This window comes from Danio rerio, chromosome 14 (genome assembly GCF_052040795.2).
Source record: "Danio rerio strain M-AB ecotype USA chromosome 14, GRCz13ab, whole genome shotgun sequence".
NCBI lineage: Eukaryota > Metazoa > Chordata > Actinopteri > Cypriniformes > Danionidae > Danio > Danio rerio.
In genome coordinates, this window is record NC_141034.1 from 35,736,478 (window position 1) to 35,757,249 (window position 20,772).

The window sequence follows — 20,772 nt, forward strand, 5'->3', positions numbered from 1 at the left end:
TCAGTTTAACAGAGAAGATTTCTTCATCACATTTCTAAACATAGTTTTAATAACTCATTTCTAATAACGGATTTATTTTATCTTTGTTATGATGACAGTACATAATAATTTACTGGATATATTTCAAGATACCAGTATTTAGCTTAAAGTGACATTTAAAGGCTTAACGAGGTTAATTATGTTAACTAGGCAGGTTAGGGTAATCAGGCAAGTTATTGTATAATGTTGGTTTGTTCTGTAGACTATCGAAAAAATACATAGCTTAAAGGGGCTAATAATTTTTATAAACTCAAAATTAAAAGCTGCTTTTATTTTAGCCGAAAGAAAACAATTAAGACTTTCTGCAGAAGAAAAGAATATCAGAAATACTGTGAAAAAGTCCTTGCTCTGTTAAACATCATTTGGGAAATATTTAAAAATGAAAAAAAATAAATAAATATATATATATGTATATTATACAGTTACTCAGATGACCCAGTTACATACTTACAGTCCTCCACACAAAGCTTTTTTTTTTTTTTAAGTTTTGTTGTAGTAGTAAAACCACACTCACTTTTCTTAAGAGAAGGCTTCAGAACATCAAAATTCCTTGAAAGGTGATGACTTTAGCAAACTATTAATTTTACACCTATAATAAATATGGAACATAATTATACTTTTTAAAACTATTTCTATTTTTTGGTAGTTGCATCCAAAATCAAATTGGTTCTAAAAGTTGAGGTGGCACATAGTCTAGTACAGAGATGCCCAAACTATGGCCTGCATGCCAAAGTTGGCCTATGGTAACCTTAGAATTGGCCCACCATCTCATCTGAGTATAGTGATTGTCATTTCAAATTTAATGTAACCTTGTATTTGTTTGTTTATTGTTAAGTTACAAAAGCTATCTGAAATTAAATGTTTAAATTTAAATGATGTAAATGAATCAGATTTAGTTTAAAATGTATGTACAACGCATAGAGGAACATGCAGAGACTTTGGTGAGCGAATCAAGGAAGGCAGCTTCTGCTTGACTAGCATTTTCAGCATTGAGCTCCATTGTGTTATAAATGTGATTTTTTAAAAATTGCAATAGCTTATAACTGAAACTGTTATACTGCATTAATTAATATGATTCAAAGCAATGTTTTCTATTTATCTTTTTATATATGAAAGGAATTAGGCAATTACCCATAGTTTGGTATATTTATCTTTGGCCGACGGCTCTCAGTGATATTTGGTTTTTGACCCTTCATACGAAAAAGTTTGGGCACCCATGGTCTTGTATGACTGGACATAAATCCTCTGAGCTGTAATTTTTATGATAACATAATGTTACAGGCATTCTTAAAGCTCTGATATCAGTCAAAGTGTTGCTACAATAACATGTAACGATAGTACAATAAGTAAATAAACACACATCCTAATCATTTTCCCTATATAGTCAGCCATCATGAGCTGTTTATAATCCGCTGTGTCGTTTCCCTTGATATGACATTATTGAATATGGGAATTGTGGTTACGTGGTCGTGTTCTGCAGTCTAATTTTAAAGTATCATCCACTTTTTCTCAGCGTCTGTGCTTGAATCAAGGACTGCACTTATTGACATGTGCTTGTGACGTGGTGCTGCCTGGGTTCCTGTCTTCTTTGTTTGTGGTTTGACATTGACAATGAAAGTAGCTCTGTGCTTTAGGAGTTCATTAGTATGGACTATCTGGCAAGAAGCCAAGCACTCTCTTGGGGGGTTTCTTACCCCACTGCTTGTCATGCAGTTTTCCCACCCTGTAGTTTATCCAAGATAATCTGAGGCTGACTACCAAGTGACACTTAACTCTATAACTAAAGTGCATTTCCTGCTTAGAGTCGAGTACTGTGCACTAATGATTCAAAGTGCCATTTGGTTGATGAGATTGTGAACGTGCAAGTGGCAAATTCTTGGCGTTATTATCTTAATGCGTCTTTGTTTGAGATGCTAAAGTGTGATGAGAGGTTTTAACCACCCTGTTACATAAGCTCTTAGCCCTCTCTGAGCTATTCGTGGCCAGCTTGTTCCTCCTGTTTTTTTTTTGTTTTTGTTTTTTTTAAAGACTTTTCAGTCAAGCAGTGGCTCTTTAGAGTTAGCGACAAGGCTAGCCCGGTTCTGGACAAGAATACATTGGGCAAATACCAGCCTAGCAAGAATCTGGCCTCTGTGTCTGACAGAGTGCTTTTTTATTTCCTGTCAATTATTCATGAGATTTTCAGCAGCTAAACAGTGAAGAGTTCCAGTGAGCCTCCAGTCCTCACAAAGCTCTCTTTTCCTGTTTGTGTGCCTCTCTTGTTGTCTGAGCCCTAGCCAAGCAGAACATTATTCTTAGCCTTGCCTATTTTCTGAATTTGACACAGATTCTGTCCTTTGCTGTTTTCTTAATCGATTGCTACTTAGGCTACTTGTCACTGAAGCATTAAGCTGAAGATGAAAACAAATTTGTTTTGTTGTAAACCGTGTTGCTTCTTTTTTTGGGGGGTATTGAAGGAGAAATGCAAAAGGAACACAACTGGATTTGTGGTTTACGCAGTGAGGCCCTGGAAAGCCTGTTATTTTTGTTTGGTAGCAAACAATGCAAAAACCTCCATATAGCTTTCTACATTTTTACATTACACCACATTTAGATACCTTATGAATGTTCTTGCAAAATATAACAAACTATCAACCCACATGCTTAAATTCTAAGAACATACAGTGAAAGTGATTTGTTACAAAATAATTAAAGGGCACATATTTTATCTCTTTTTCAAGATTTAAGATGAGTCTTTTGTGTTTCCATAATGTGTCTGTAAAATTTCAGCTCAAAACATGCATCAGATTATTTTTTATACCTTTCAGAATAGTCTATTTTTCTGCTCTGAACACAATGTAACTGTTTATGTTGCCTGTGACTAATGCTAGTTTTCCCCGCCCACTGTTCACACGTGCCTGTCAGAGTGCTGCATCAGATAAACAGCACAGTGGCAGACATGAAGGAAGCAGGTCTCATGTAACGTTTGTGAGAAATACTACATTAAGAAATTTCCCAATGATTAATATTTGATGTATTTGTTGTGGAGTTAATTCAAGCCTTTCTGCAATGATGAGTTACACAATGTCTTTACAAAGTACACAAACACATAAACTCACACAGCGCCTGTTTACTTTGCACTGTTTTTGCATGCAAATATGACAGGATACACGATAATATCGACTGATGTATAGATATTTGTTATGTTAATGTACAAAATAAACCTGATTTATCGTTCACGAATTAGGATTGAAGCGTCTTCTCTAATAATTTTGCTGTAATGCGGCTGTGCTGATAAAGTAAAGACAATAAAATCGCTGTTATTCATTACAAACATGCACTGTTTTAAAAACGTTTTAAACTTGTAAAACTCATTCTTGATCACATTTGATGATCACAGAGAGCTGAACAGATCTTTTAATCCTAATTGCTCTGCGCACATCCTGTCTTGTTGATATGATTATATGCGTTACTACGGAGACATGTTAATATGCGGCTTTCAATCAATTTTGGGTTTAATCTCTTTATTAAATTAATTTTTACACTCTTCTCATACTAAAAGACCATAACTGCAGATATCACCAAATTTGTTGTTCACTGCATTATATAATTCAGTTGAAAATGTCATTACAGTTACTGGATGTAAGACTTCTTGTCGTTGTGCTTTAAAAGGGAATTATGTTAAAAATGTCACCAAAAATTAATACAAACAGCCACAGAATTCAAGATATTATTGCAAAAAATTGCTTGTGGATGATCCTGTTTTTTTTGGCGTTTTTTAACATAATTTACTTTGATATAATTAAGCAAGTTATTAGGGGCAGCTGCAGTGATGCAATGATTTTAACATTTAGCTACTGTATTTTATTTAAAGTAACAGTAATATAAACACACCCTCTTTGTATATCTTAAACATTAGTAAAATTTGACTTCAAGACAAAGTTTTTGGTTAAAAGTAAAAAAAATCTTTTCTCTTTTTTGTCGTTTTCCCCCTTGTACAGTATATAATGTTAAAAACTGTTGTAAAATAAAAAAAAAACACAAAAAAAAAACACATTACTATTAAATGACAATTACGAATTATACAAACCCACAGGAAATAATAATATTAATAAGATGTATGATGGATTATTAACACTGTAACTATAATATACTCATGCTGGTAATAATAATAATGATAAATAATAATAATAATAATAATAATGAAAAGTTAAAGTATACACATGTAAAAGTTTATATAAAAATTTTTTGCCAATGTAAAAAAAGTAATAAACAGAATGTTAAAAGTTTCAAGTGTTGTACAATGTGGAAAATATGTATTTTAAAGGGCATGTTTTTCCTTGGGAATAATATTTCTAAAGGAGCTGTTGACATTGAGCTGTTGGCCATTCTACAGCTTGATTTTCTTTCTCTGAAAACATTTGAGAGTCAGATTTTTATTTTGTATTTTCTATTGGATTTAAGTCAGGTAACTAGTTAGGCCATTCCAGAAGCTTTATTTTCTTTCTCTGAAAGCATGTGTTGGGGTGTGTTTTGGATCATTGTCTTGCTGAAATGTCCACCCTGGTTTCATCTTCATCCTCCTGGTAATGTAGATGTTGGACTGAAGCAGCTGATATTCATATACACTGATGAGGGGCAGAGGGTTGCTGAATAACTACTGAGAGATTACAGCTGCTGTCTGGGCTTTCACTGCCTTTTTACATCTCCCTTTCTTCATGTGTTCAATAATTTTGCATCCTTTCATTTTATGACACATAACTTAATTTGTTAACTGATTAGTTTTGTTACCTTTGCATTTATGGATTTATTTTGTTGTTACCAACACCTTTAAAAAAATGTTTTCTGAGAAAAATGATGATGTGTTCAATACTTCCTACATCCTATAAGCATGACTACATTAACATGCACAAATTTCATTTGCCTTTTCATTGAGCCATGTTTATTCTGCCTCCTGCTTTATCTATCTGTGAATCTTGTGAAGTGGGAGTGGTTCTTCATGACAGGCAGGCCAAATATTTCTTTAGAAATCCAAAATGTTGCTCCTCCTCCTTATACCTTATAGAGAACAATGAACTGAACACATAACCTCCACATTTCCTTGCTTCATCTCACTGCAAGTAGCAGATTAATGGTGGAGATCACCAAGAAAAATCCTTTGCCAGGTCAGCCGGAGACCTACTTGAGCATGATGATGTTTCCCTCAGATCAGTGCTTTGGCTGTAAACCAGCTCTCATTCCATTAAAGTGACAACTTCGGTTTCTGCCTGGCCTTTATCATCACACATGACAAGCACCACCCTGCAAACCGCAGACGTGTCCCTCCTGCAAAACTGGGTGGATGTATGTGTGTAACCGAGCTCAATGGTTATCTGCGATCAGCTCAACCTTTAGGCAGTAGTAGAGATTAAAACCTGGGACAAGGCAACCTGATCCTGGAATAATACTCAGGCCAGAAGGGCAGTCGCTTTAACCCGTGTGACTCCAGCCCAGGTCGTCACGCGCCCTTGCTGTTGTGATGATTCCTCCTGTGATCACAAGAGCTGTGTTTATATTTTCTCAGAACACCAGCTGAACAGGGAACAAGTCCTTATCTGTCAGTTTATGTAAAACTGCTCATTTGTCTCATGCCACCTGTCCTGCATTTGGAGTGGAAAGACAGAGCCGGGTTTTATGGTACGCTAATTCTGAAAACTAAAAAATGAAAACACGTTGCAATGCTTTCTGTAGCTAAAAAGCAGCTGTATGTTTGGGTAATATTATTATTTTATGCATTTTGCTCTGGGGGACATATTTCAACTAAAAAATGTAATAAGTCATTCATTCATTTTCTTTTCGGCTTATTCCCTTTATTAATCTGGGGTCACCACAGCAGAATGAACCGCCAACTTATCCAGCATATGTTTTATGCAACGAATACCCTTCCAGCTGCAACCCATCACTGGGAAACATCCATGCATACTCATTCACACATATACACTACGGACAATTTAGCTGACCCAATTCACCTATAACACATCTCTATGGACTATGGTGGAAACCGGAGCACCCGGAGGAAACCCGCGTGAACATGGGGAGGCCTCCAAGTTATGTTTAAGTAAAATTTCTATTAAAATGATTAATGGACAGTTAATTAACATCTATAACTACCATCTCATCTCATAAATTTCAGATGTGAAATTTCAAAAATAACCATTTGAAAATGAATTGACTTCCTTTTCCTTGAATTCTGCGGTGAAATATGATCTGTATTGTGAGATTAATCTTGATGTGGATTACAATGTTTGTCTTCTGTCGACTCGCCGTCGGGTTTTCATTCTTTAAAGAAGGGTTTGAGTGTACATTTCCTCTGTTAAAGCTACAATTAGGGCATTATCCTTTTTTCCTGGCATATTCAGTGTTCACATTCCTTATTCTCTCCCATCTTCTTCTGCCTGGCTGGACAAGCGTGTGATTAAAGGAGAGTCTGATTGCAGTCACACTTCTTCAGAGCCAATAAATTGTTAATGCGGAGAGAAAGAAAGACGGATGGGGGAAAAAATAGAATTACTCTGTTGCTTGAATTATTGAGTGCCAGTTAGAAGAGCTACTGCTTGAACGCTTCTTTTTTTTCCATATATACATGGATAGAGACTTACACTGTCCATTCATTCTGACAAATCTCTGTCTGCTTTATTCTTTGATGCTTCTCACTGCACATAAATCTAAACACACACATATATCTGAAGCTCAAGCACCTCGGGATCTGACCTGTTAAGTCTTCTCTCCCTTCTGGGGATTTACAATTTATGCATGTTTATGTAATGTGTTGATTTATTCGTGCCCAGTTTAATTCATGTGCAGGAGCAATCATTTTGCAAAAGCAGATTTGGCGAACTAGTAACCCTCTTTCTTTTCTCGGCATCTAAACTCATTATGTTGTTGTTGCTTTATTTTTTTGATTTTGAGTGAGCAGTAATGTAGTAATGACTGTATTCTTCAGCTGAAAGAGGTAATGTGGGTCAGGGACAGGCACAGAGTAACTACATAATGTATTTTAAACATAGTAAAACAAGTATGTAGCGAATCTGTACTGCTTGATCTTACCCGCTTCCTACGCACAAGTATAAAGGGATGTAAACATGCTTGCTTATTTTGATACTCTTTAAAGCTTGACTGGTTTTGCTGTCACTCTCGGCTGGTTCTAAGAACATGTAGTTGGGCTAAATGTGTGCTTTTTTAAACCTGTTAAACATCGCTGAACTGCACAAAATGCTTGATCTCATTATTAGTAAAAAACAAGTCTGCAGGTAATTAACAGATGCTAGAACGAGTTTGTTGAGTAATAGTTTGCATGAGAGTTGATCATGTGTCTATTATACATACAAAGGCCTTGCAGTGTGCACTAGAGGGTCATTTTGAAATGTCATTGTATAAAACAAAACTGAAACAAACGATGTGGGCGTAGTTTTGTTACTGTAAGGTGTTTCACTAAACATTTTACAACTAGAAAAAAGTCAGTGTTCAGCGCTATTTTACATCAAAAATACATTTTGATAATATTTCACAATATCACTTTCCTTATTGTGTTTGTCCTCAATGCAAAATATGGTTTTCTTACTTGGAGTTTTTGTTTTGTTTCTAGTCCAAATATCAAACAATTCTTAAATCAAGTAGGATTTTCTATTCAAGCAAAAAATATTATCTTGTTTTGTTTTATTCATTCATTTTTTTTTCGGCTTAGTCCCTTTATTAATCTGGGGTCGCCACAGCAGAATGAACCTCCAACTTATCCAGCACGTTTTTACGTAGCGCATGCCCTTCCAGCCACAATCCATCTCTGGGAAACATCCACACACACTCATTCACACTCATAAACTACAGACAATTTAGCCTATCCATTTCACCTGTACAGCATGTCTTTGGACTGTGGGGGAAACCTGAGCACCTGGAGGAAACTCAAGCAAACCCAGGGAGAACATGCAAACTCCACACAGAATCGCCAACTGACCCAGCCGAGGCTCGAACCAGCGAACATGATCTGAAAAAGACCTTCGATACAATATGCAACACAGCATTAAGCGAATGAAAACATCCAGCTGAGGTTTAAATATGAATGTGCACCGTGTTTAAAAATAGTGATTTTTTTTAAGAAAAGATTTGACTTGGAATAATTTAAATGATTTGTCATTTGTCAGATCTTTTGCCTGCTTGTATCGAAGTCGATGTCAACACGAAATAATACCAAACATGAATTGCCAGATCCAGTAAAACGTGAACGCGCCTTTCCCTTCAAATGCTAGCGGAATGAAGGTGTGTGTGGAACTGATCATGTAGTTAAGTGAACATTAATAAGTGAACAGTCTAGTGATTAATGCAATAATCAACCCTGCAACAGGGAATTCATCAGCCATTTGTCAAAGGAAAGATCAGAAAAGACTGTTGATGTAGTGAAGTTTGTCAGAGCTTGACAGGAACTTTATCAGAACACAGTTCATGGATCAGTTTTTTCCTCCATTTCGCAAGTATAGGTAAATTTGATTAAGGGTGCTTTCACACTAGCACTTTTGGTCCGCACCCGGGTTTGTTTGACGCCATAGTACGGTACGTTTAGCTAGTGTGAACGTGTCTTCTGAACTCGGGTGCGCACCCGTGAACAATACCCGAGTCCGCCTGAAAGAGGTGGTCTGGGGTACAGTTCATGCGAACTCTGGTACGGTTCACTTCTGATGTGAATGCAATTGTACCAAATCACGTAAGTGAACCACCAACTGTACAACAAACTATCGTTTTCATAACATTCGTTCGTGTTTGTGTGTGTGTGTGTGTGTGTCACGTTTCGTACCTTGATGACACGCATGGGACTGAGCCAGGGCAAACACAGTGATACACAGTTATGTCTGCTTGTCACCTCCAAGAACAGCTTCTGCAGAAGCCGTGTGATGTTCTGAATGTTTATAACATGTTTGCGGTAGATAGACGCGAGTCGCTTTCTGTATGTCCAAAACCAAAAGCTTCAGTTAAAGCAGAATGACCGCGATGTGCTGAAGTCTTTCCATTTTGGCGCTTGCTTTCATGACCGTCATCTAGCAACGGCCATAAACAAAACAGCAGCTCGATGACGCAAGCATACCGGGGTTCAGAAGGAAAAAAGACGGTATGAACACAAACCAACCGAGGAGGTGGCAGGGGGAGACAATCGAACTTGGGTGTAGTCCCGGCAAATGAACCAAGAGTAAAAGCACCCTAAAATGGTTGCCTCATTGTTTTCTCTAGCTTGCAAAATATGTATTTACTTGTGTTTTGTTACTTGTAACCGCTCCATACGGCTTGTACTGTATCTGGTTAACTCTTTATATTCCCATATTGCATCTAAAGCCATGTTGAAAACGTAGCGTGTGCCGCTTTCTTTAAGGATTTAAATGCGTTGGTGAGCTTGCGATCCTCTGCCGTTTGTCATTACTATGGCCACCACCAGCTGCTCCTACACATGTACGGTGGTCAATTTTCAAAATAGTTCAGCTTCTGTCACTGTGTGGATTAATACTGAAAGTGTGTACTGAAGTTTTTACGTATGGTTAAGAATAGAGTAATATGCTGGTGTTTACTGCATTGTTTTAATGCACTCCTGCATTGGGCTCACACATACACTCTGCACTCCGGCTACTTCAGCGATGTTGATAAATTGTGGTGGGCGTTTCTCTTTGTGTCGCGCTAAATGCAGTGGACCAATCACAACAGTCTGGGTCATTGGACCAATCAGTGCCGATTAGCATCGCACTAAGGAGGGGTTTGGGAACAAATTAATCGATAAATCATGTGGGAGTCGTTGGGATAATTAGGTAAAAATAAATTCATATTATAAGACAATGAAAGTGTTTTTTGACCTTGCATGCATATGAGTCTGTTGTTGGAGACCCCCAAAATCAAAATATGACTTAAAATCTTAACCTTATCTTAAAACCTTATCTTAAAACAAGACAATATTTTGCTTGTCTAGAAAATGCAATTAAACTAGAAACAAGACAAAAATCTAAGTAAGAAAAGCATTGAAAAATATAAAATAATCTAACCAACTGCAAACTGCTTAACAATGATCTACTGTACATGTTGTATCTGCTGTATAAATGTCACCGTGTGAATGTTTAATGTTCTGAGTGTTATAAGGAAGTGTTTTTCACATCATCTGTTTGTGTTTCTGTTTATGGTAGGCGGGCTGGAAAGAGAATCATGCCACATTCATGAGTGAGCTGAAGAACCTGCAGGCATCTGGACTGACTACACTGGGTCACGCTCTTCGTGCCGCCTTCGACCTGCTCAATCTCAACAGACTTGTCTCTGGCATCGACAACTATGGGCAGGTAATCATGAAATCCTCCTTCAGACTGAAAAAACAATCTGTATTCAATAAAGAACACAATACAAGTGTACTGAAGACTCATGTCCATCAAGGCTTTTTTTCCCCTTTCTGGTAACCAGCATAAATATATTGGAGTGTAAAAGACTTCACACCAAAATCTGGCTTGAACAGTCAAAATAACAAACTACACCACTCACCACAATGGCAGTGGTGTAGAGAATAAATACAGTTGGAGTGGGAGTTTTGACGTAAAAAAAAAAACCTAAGGGTGTTTAATAAGAGGTGACACAGTAGCTTAGTGGTTAGCACTTTCGTCTCATAGCAAGAACCAGTCACTGGTTCGAGTCCCGGCCGGGCCTGTTGGCATTTCTGTGTGGAGTTGGTATGTTCTCCCCGTGTTGGCATGGGTTTCCTTCGAATGCTCCGCTTTCCCCCACACTCCAAAGACATGCACTATAGGTGAATTGGATAAATTAATTGGCTGTAGTGTATGAGTGTGTGTGTGTGTGTGTGTGTGTGAGTAAGTGAGTGAGTGAGCGAGCATGTATGGGTGTTTGCCAGTACTGGGTTGCAGCTGGAAGGGCATCCACTGTTTAAAACATATGCTGGATAAGATGGCGGCTCATTTCGCTGTGGCAACACCTGATGAATAAAGGTACTAAGCCGAAGGAAAATCAATGTTTAATAAGATATTATACGTGTATTTATCGTCCCAATAAGGCAGCAAACATGTAATGTATTTATAATGTAGCTATATATTACACTTAAAAAATAATGTTTGCTGTTTGTTCAAACTACTTATTTAAAATGAGCTGAGGCAACACAATCCTTGAAGGTTTTTTGCAACAGTTTAAATCTTTTATCTTCATTACACTTAAATTTGTAAAAACTAATGAGTTAACTTAATTCCTTCATGTTGTCCCAACACAAATCTATTGTGTGAAAATGTTTACAGTATCGTATAAATAGAAACTACATGCACAAAATGAAAACAAAATACTATTTACATCTGTAGTGTAAAGAGAATATTTTGCTATTTGCACTTAGTTTGAGTAGTATCTATCGCTGTTTGGACTTAGTCCAAATACCCACTTCCCAAATATATATATTTAATGAGGTTTATATGGGTATCCATATGAAAGCCATCCACCAAGTCCATTAAATGGAGAAGAAACCTATCTGGCTGCTCTCAATTTATGCATGTCTACGCCGGATGACATCTCCAGATTACTACAATGGCAATTGTAAAAAAGTAAAAAAAAAAATCTATTCTGAACAGGGAAATATATTTTTAACAATAGCTGATGAGCCTTTAAAGACCGACCTGTTGTGAGCTCTGGCTGTTAAATGGTTGTGTATGCCTTTATTCACCCCATCTGTTTATATTAATTTAACCTATTTCACAACAATCACGTTTAATGGAGAAATTCCAGAAAAAACTACACTACCCATCATGCAGTAGTCTCGGGCCGATATGAGATTCTGACGATATGATAACCTTGGATAAAAACATCATGGTTTTACGGTATCACTGTATTGTGATTACTGCTCTAAAATATTTTCTTTTTAAATGTCTGTGTTAACAACAAATTTTTTCCCCTTTGAACACAAGATATTTTATTTTGGGAAACATTTATAATATTTCGGAGCAGTAAACATGCCGGACTAAATAATTCAAATGAATCATAGTTAACTTCTGTTGTCATTTCCAAAACACAGATTTCTTTACAATTTAAAGTGGTATGCCTATTATGCTGTATAGAAAATTCCACCAATTAGCAAGTGGCAGCAAGCAAAGTGTGTCAGAAGAGACCAGACAGCACTGCTGAAAAAGTGGGTGGACACGAATGCTCTTTAACTTGTATCATAGCAACCAAAGTGTAGTAACAATAAAAAAAGAAGCACTCTCAAGTGCCCTATGTGTATTCAGTGCTGTCATTTTCAGCTGGCTACAAGCATTCATAGACACACAGCCTAGTATGTACTGAGAAGAACATATGCAGAGAATAGTCAGATCATATTTAAACAAATATTAATAACATAAGCAAATATCACCTCCAGTGTCAACTGAGCAAATGGTTTGTTATATCCTTGAAGAACACAAATACATTATGTAAGATATGATTTGCTGAAAACTCTTTTAGTTTATCTATCAATATGTTCCTTCACTGTAAAGTAGCTGGAAAGAAGCCATCACTGAAAAAATATCCATTTTAAAGTGTGCCAGAAGGCATGAGAGTGACCCAGCGAACATATGGGAAAACATTCTGTTGTCCAAAGCTTTAAACCTGATGCTGCCCACTGCTTCAAGCTCGCTGAGGCTTTGTAGAGGAGATGCTTTCATCAGCAGTAACAGGGGTCCTCTAAACCCACCAGAAGGAATAGATGTTGCAGCATGCTGAGATTACACAGCCAATTTTGTGGTCTTATGAAACCGTATTTTGTAAGACAACATGGCTATCACCTTAATTTAATGTGATTCGTGTTGTTTTTCATATATACAGCATCACACAGTGCAACATTTTAATTGGATTATTTGTAATTCAGAATATTCAGCTGCACACATTAAGAGCATGCTGGCTTACCTAAAATAGGATACATGCAGTTTCCCATAACCCTCAGGCATTGTGTTAATCCACATGATGATTCTGTAGTACACCAGCGTGAGTAACTGAGTGCTGACCCCTGCAGTATGGACAGAGGGAGTGCATCTTGTGCTACTCGGAGCTAGTTTGTCATGTAGTGAAGGCTACTGCATTATTTCTTCTAAGTGTGTAGGAAGTTCATGCCTCCAGTTTGTGACTCCAGTTCAGAATTAAATTCACATTTAAGATCTGGTTAATTCATTCATTCATTTTCTTTTCGACTTAGTCTCTTTATTGATCTGTCTCCACAGCAGAATGAACCGCCTGGTATTTCTGTATTTATGCAATATAAATTTGGAAAATTACATAAACTACCAATTAACGCATGGAAATGTTTTATTTTAATAAATAATTTAGCTTGCTTAATGGTTCAAAAATTTAGCATTAGAAATTTTTTTTTCTTTATGATTTCTTAATCAAAGATTAAACCAAAAACAGCAGTTTAAACATGTATTGTGTTACAGATATTCTGTTTCTTATCAATTCTGTTTTTTATTTCTGGCTTCTGATTATCAAGAGATCCAAAAAAAGGTGCCTTAAAATAATGAATAGCACAACAAAAACATGATCTTTTTAAATGTTGCTTAAGCATCAAATCAGAATATTACACTCAAAAATTTGTTTTGCTGCTTGTTCAAATTACTTAAAATGAGTTGGGATGAGATGATTAACGGTTTCAATTTTTACCACAGTCAAGGTTTTAAAAACCGTAAAAAATGTCTGTTATATCATTCCCACCATATATGCACGTTTTTGTTTTACATGTTTTTTGTAACTATTTTATTTAGTTTATTAGGGCAACAGTATCTCCAGCGGAAAAGGACCATCTACATCAAAAGCTACTGCTCCAAAATATTTTTCATGTTTCTTAAAATAAAATATATTGCATTCAGGGGGGACAAAGTTGTCGTTCTTTACCCAGACATTTAAAAAGAACTTATTTTAGAGCAGTAATAGCAATACCATGATACCGCGATATTTCTATTCAAGGTTATCATACTGTCAGAATCTTATACCGGCCCATGCCTACAGTCAAAAAAAAAAAAAAACTCTTTGGATGAAAATAATTTAACTGAGGGCAAGATTTCCATCTAATAAATTTGTTTAGCACCAACTAAAAAACTATTTACATAACTAAATGCAATTGAGTTGAAAAAACATGATTTTATCAAATAAAGGTTTAAATACATTTGTTTTTTTAATGTATTTTAACTTAAATTCAAAGGTCATATCATGTATGCGCACAATGTTTCTCACATTTGTTATCTTACATTATCCTAAATTAACTATAAAAGACATTTTAAGCATATTTCATGATTTATATCTGATTGAGACTGATCTTAGAGCTAGTTTTAGGACAGTTATTGCTCACTGAGCAAAGCGACAAACTGAGTTTTTGCTAATTAACCATGAGTACTTCTGCAAGGTGGTAATCTCAAAACTCAAAGCATTACATGAAAATCTTCTAAATCTACTAACTAAAGTGAAGATTAAACTCTAACAAGTCTTTCCATTAACTTTCAACGTCTAAAATTACTTTTATTGTCAATACCCCCCCCCCCCCCCCCTTAATTCAATCCCATGCAAAGCATGCTGGGATCTACAAATTCCCTTACCGTGTTGCTGGACCAACACAATTCCTTCATGTTGTGTCAACAAAAAACGCTTAAGTTAACTTTATGTTTACAAATTTAAGTGGACTGAACATAAAACAAATGAATTGACCAAAGGACTTACAAGAATTGTTTTGTTTCAGCTAATTTTAAACAGGCAGTTTGAACAAGTAGAGCAGCAGTAATCATTTTGTGAGTGTAGTTAAAACAACACAGTTGTTAAGTTTTGTTTTGGAAGAACTTACAGTAATTGTTTTGTGTTCAATCCACTTAAACTAAGTTAACTTGATCAATGTTTGTTGAGACTATATGAAGGAATTGGGTGGCAGTTTTTCCAAGATTTTCCAAGGATCATGTGAGACTAAAGACTGTTGTGATGGCTTATAAAAAAAAAAAAAAAAAAAATATATATATATATATATATATATATATATATATATATATATATATATATATATATATATATATATATATATATATATATATATATATATATATAAAACATAATTTCAAATTATAAATAATATTGAAAATTCACAGTATTAATGTCTATAACCTAACACACAGGACAACCAGTTTGCAAAATGGATAAAAGGAAACAAACGTTTTCTGATAATTTTTCATTTTTGAACTTACTGTTACTGTTTTTTGTTTATTAATTTTATGGCAAATTGCAGTAAAAAAAGACAAAAACAATTATATTTAAGTATAGATAGTATCAATTTAAGCACATACAATAAATCAATTATACATACTAAATAAAAAGCTTAATAATATTGTGGCAGCAGTGCGGTGACCCCAGCTGGCCCATTTGGCATTTCTGTGTGGAGTTTGCATGTTCTCCTCGTGTTCTCGTGGGTTTCCTCCGGGTGCTCCCCTGCAGTCCAAGAATATGCACTATGGATGAATCGAATAAAATAAATAGGCTGTAGCCTATGTGTGTGAATCAGTGTGTATGGATGTTTCCCAGTACTGGATTGCAGCTGGAAGGGCATCCGCTGTGTAAAACATGTGCCATACGCCGGAATAGGCAGTTCATTCTGCTGTGGTGATTTCTGAAATAGAGACTATGCCGAAGGAAAATGAATGAATGAAAATTGTGGCTCAACAAAAACTACAATTGTACAATCCATATCACACAATACACTTTACTTTGAGTGTTACTGTTTATTATTATTATTATTATTATTATTTTAATATTTAGTTTGTGTTTCAGATTTTTAAAAGAAATGCTTTTTCTGTTCCAGGGTCGAAATCCGTTCTTTCTGGAGCCGTCAGTCATCATTACAATTACAGATGGAAACAAACTGACACACAGCTCGGGAGTGGCTGAGGAGGTGAGGAACAAACACACACAAATCTAACATGGCAAATTTTATTTGACCTACTTGTTCTTTTATATGTTAAACATTTCAGGTAGTGTGTCTTTGTATAAACCCCAGTGGCATCTCACTTCTTGTTTTTTTTCTCAGCTTCACCTGCCGCTGAATTCCCCATTGCCTGGTAGTGAGCTAACTAAGGAGCCGTTCCGATGGGACCAGAGACTCTTCGCCCTGGTCCTGCGTCTGCCAGGAGTGGCCGTGCCCGACAGTGAGCAGCTGGGAAGTGTGCCCACTGATGAGTCTGCCATAACCCAGATGTGTGAGGTCACTGGAGGTACAGCCACTGGGTCAAAATCTTACACTTTAAAGTGTCGTCACATTGGAATGACTTGAATTTGCAGGCAAAATCCAGTCATTCCTAAAGCGATTGGGTATTTTGTGTAAAGACTAAAAACTCCCCATGAAGGTCTGATTAGTTTGTTGTTCACTTGAATTTATCACTTAAAACTAAAGAGCGCAGCTTGGTTTAAAGGGACTTTCTTTTTGAGTGTTTTATGCATTAATACTTTATTGACAATAGACAGTGATAATTTTGTATCCAATGGTAATTTAGTATTAATGTGACCCCACTTTTAGGCCAAGATTTATTAAACTCCTCAAAATAATGCATGTATAGCACTTAAATCTTCTGTGAGTGATCTACTGACAAACTAACAAAATTAATGAGCAAATTAATGACACTGATGAAGCTGATATATTTTCATAATGACCATTGGACAGCCTATCATAGTCAGAGGCAGGTAAATCTACTAACAATTCACACGCTAAATAGATTTAAGAGATAGTTCACTCAAATTTCCCACCCTCATGTGCGATCAAATCCTTTATAAGTTTCTTTTTTCTGTTTAACACAAAAGAATATATTTTGAAGAAAGACCTTAAACCTCTGACATCCGGCAGCTAGCTCTCTGCAACTCTGGATGGGAGACAACATGGGAAAGCTAGGTTCCTGCCGGAAGTGGTGTTAGTGAGACCAGCAGGGGGCGCTCAACCTGGGGTCTATCTGCGTCCTAATGCCCCAGTATATTGATAGGGACTCTATACTGCTCAGTGAGTGCTGTCTTTCGGATGAGACAATAAATCGAGGTGATTAAAAATCTTAAGATGTCCTTCGAAAAAAAATAGGGGTTTGCCCTCTGGCCTCTGTTCATTATGGCCTCCTAACCATCCCCATATCATAATTGGCTTTATCAGTCCTCATCTCCTCTCCACCAAACAGCTGGTGTGTTGTGTACAGTCTAGCGCAATATGGCTGCGGTGGCGTCATCCAGGTGGATGCTGCACACTGGTGGTGGATGTGGAGATTCCCCCCAGAATTGTGTAAAGCGCTTTGAGTGTTCAGAAAAGGGCTATATAAATGTTAAGAAAATTATTATTATTATTATTATTATTATTATTATTATTATTATTATTATTATTATTTAATATCCAGAATAGGAAAAGCAAATACCACAGAGGTTGATGGTTAGAAGTTTTTAGCTTCCTTAAAAAAATTTTGAGTTTAAATCAACGACAGAAACTCGAATAGGTTTGGAACAAGTAAAGGTTTGAGTAAATAAATTTTCATTTTTGGGTGAACTATCCCTTTAAGACATTATTTTCTGCCATTAAATAATGGCATAAATAACTGTAAACTTAAAACAATCAAGTCACTAAATTCCATTAATTTTGCATCTGAATGGAATCTTCAATAAATGTCTATGAAATAAGCTCTGCTACAAAAATAACCACCTCTTTTCATCTGTAGTTTCACTGTCTCTACTAAATCTGACAGTAGTTTTTAACGCCAAAGGGGAGGGTTTGTACTCAACCATTTTAAGTTTATGAAATTGCATCAAATTGTCTTCTAGACATAAAAGCTGGTAAAGGCTGAATTTCATCTCAGCCCTCCTAAAAATCTGCAATTAATCTGTCAACGCTTTTTACAAATCTGTAATTACTGGGTCCCTCTTCAATGCGGTGCTCAAATGTGTGCTCTTCTTCATTTTCACATGCAAACTCTCTTGTTTTTCCCAATGAAATCACAACATGAAGTGCAATTTTGATATAGTTAAAATGAAAATGAGTTCAGCTTGGATTACATTTGCGATAACAAAGAGTAATCGTTCACCCTAAAATGAAAGTTCTGTGATCATTTTCATTCCAAAACTGTTTGACTTGGAAGATGGAGATGATTGGAGATGATTGTCTATAATGATGAAAGTTAAAGCTGTTTGTTTACCAACATTCTCCAAATCATCCTCTTTTATGTAAGATAGAAAATAACAGAATGAGGATGAACAAATGGTGATGAAAATGGAATTTTTGATGAATTATCCCTTTAAACGGCTAGAAGCATCAACAGCTAGTGTTCAGATAAGTGATTGTAAGACTAAAATCTTAGATTCCTAAATGTTTTCCAGAAGCCAAACTTTATTTTTCAGTGAAACTGACTAATAAGATGCTGAAGGGAAGTAATCTGCTGCCACCGACGTATTTGAGTGTATGGTGGAATTTGTTTTCACTTCTGTTGCATTTTGGATAATGTTCTCACCGTGCACTTAAAGCGATAGATCACCCACAAATTAGAGTTTACTCTTCATTAACTCTAGCCATTCAGTATGTATTTATTTAGTAGCACATTAAAGAAGATGTTTAGCATTTTAGCATCGTAAAATGCAAGTCAGCAGCTACTAGCAATTTTAGAGTAAAAAAACACGCACAGGCTAAACAAAATGAATACTTGTGACTCAAGATGATGTGCTGAGATAGTAAAATCTGACTAAAAATCCTCTTTAATGATCTTCTGATGAAAACTTATGTCTAGACTGGCCTTATGGGGCACAAATGAACAGCAACTATCCCTTGAAGATTCATTAGCTTTTTTAAAATTTCAGTTATGAAACTGAATTTCATAATGCAGATGAGCTTATTTATCTCACAGCTCATCTAAATCTCTTTATCTTATCCTCTCTCTTTGTAAGGCCGCTCTTACTGTGTAAGAACCCAAAGGATGCTGAACCAGTGTCTTGAGTCTCTCGTCCAAAAGGTGTTGAGTGGAGTTGTAATACATTTTGAGAAAACCGGTCCAGATCCACCAGTGATTGGTGAAGGTAAGTGCTAATAATATGACCATGTTAGTTTTGTGCTTTTGATAAAACAGCTAATACACAGACTGATGTTCTCTTTTGTACAGATGGTCTTGTGGATCCAGCTCGTCCTTTGACGTCCTTCAGTCCACAGCCTTGGCACAGCTGCCACAAGCTCATTTACGTCCGGCCCAACCCCAAGACTGGCGTACCTGTGGGTCACTGGCCAATCTCAGAATCCTTCTGGCCAGACCAAAACTCCCCTACTTTGGTAAATAATAAAACCTCCCAAATGCAGCTTATAAGAGTTAATGAATGTCATCTGTTGTTTGTCATCAGTTGGCATTTCTGTGTGGAGTTTGCTTATCCTTCCTGTGTTTATGTGGGTTTCCTCCGGGTGCTCCATTTTATCTCACTGTCCAAAGACATGCGCTATAGGTGAATTGGGTAAGCTAAACTGGCCGTAGTGTACGAGTGTGAATGTGAGAGTGTAGGTGTGTTTCCCAGTAGTGGGTTGCGGTTGGAAGGGCATCCGCTGTGTAAAACATATGATGGAAAAGTTGGCGGTTCTTTCCGCTTTGGCAACCTCTGAAATAAAGACTAAGCTGAAGGAAAATGAATGAATGAATGAATAAATTATGTAAATATTAAGTGAAATCTTAGGTTTCAAACATTTATTTAATATTACAGTATTGTTAGTGATGTACATCAACAATGCAACTCTTAATTCTTGTGGTTTGTGTGCAGATCTTTCTGTTTGTTTGCCAGCAAAATTGTGTTGAATTCATAGACTGTAAAATATAGGTTGAATTCAGAGCTTAAGGGTTGTTGTAAACATTTCAGATTGTACTTAGTATTGTTGTGTCTCCACTACTGGATTGGCTAAAGGATCCTAGTGCATTATGAGTTTATGAGTGTTTCCCTAACATTTGGTCAGAAGAGAATGCCGTAGTCATTTTTTTCTTTGTTTTCTTCAGTTATGTCCGACTTTCAGAAAAATTATTTGTCTTTGTGTTGCTGCAAGACAGCTGCCGTTTCTTTATAAAAGCCTTATTAGCAGTGAATCACCTCTTCAAATTAAACATAAACCTGAAACTAAACAAATTAACTTAAAACTAACTTTGAACTTTAGAAAAATTACTGAAAAACAAATAAAAATATAAAACTTTATTGAATTAAATTATTAATAACTATAATATAAAATAAAAACTGAACATATGAAAAATAAATCTTTGGGAAAAAAAAACGTAATAAAATATAAATTAGACCAAACCCTTAATATAAAACTAAAATACAATTAGAAACTCAGGCTGTTTTTTTTTTCCCAACATTTCCTCAGATCTGGGACAAATGATTTTTAACCATAGTAAAAAAATGTGTTAAATCTAGCTTATGATTCTGCAGAATTGGCTAAAATATTTGATGAAGAAACACAGAAGGACTTTTTGTGGAGCTCTGGGACCTGGCAGACGGTCCGTCGTAGCTTCTTTCTGTGTGCAAAAAAAAAAAAAAATTCAGAGAATCCTTATTAAAATGGAAAAGTACCAGGATTGTAAAAAAAGCAGGAGTTTGGATAGGTGCATTAGCATTGGCTCATCCAAGCCGAGTGGATGAAGCAATTTATTAGCCAAAGGTAATGACCTCTGAAAACTAAAGGTTAGCTTTCATCTTGTTCAAACAGTGCTAATGAATGTGGATGAAGATAAG

General features: G+C 36.1%; 1 protein-coding gene across 2 annotated transcripts in view; it reads left to right on the forward strand.

Moving 5' to 3' along the window:
• Positions 1-20,772, forward strand: part of ints6l (integrator complex subunit 6 like) — a 44,562-nt gene that overhangs the window by 1,913 nt on the left and 21,877 nt on the right. For both annotated transcript variants that reach the window (XM_087280282.1, NM_200434.2), the window contains 5 exon segments: positions 10,209-10,358; positions 15,863-15,952; positions 16,088-16,271; positions 18,961-19,089; positions 19,173-19,336. In XM_087280282.1, the coding sequence (XP_087136408.1) occupies positions 10,209-10,358; positions 15,863-15,952; positions 16,088-16,271; positions 18,961-19,089; positions 19,173-19,336 (717 nt within the window).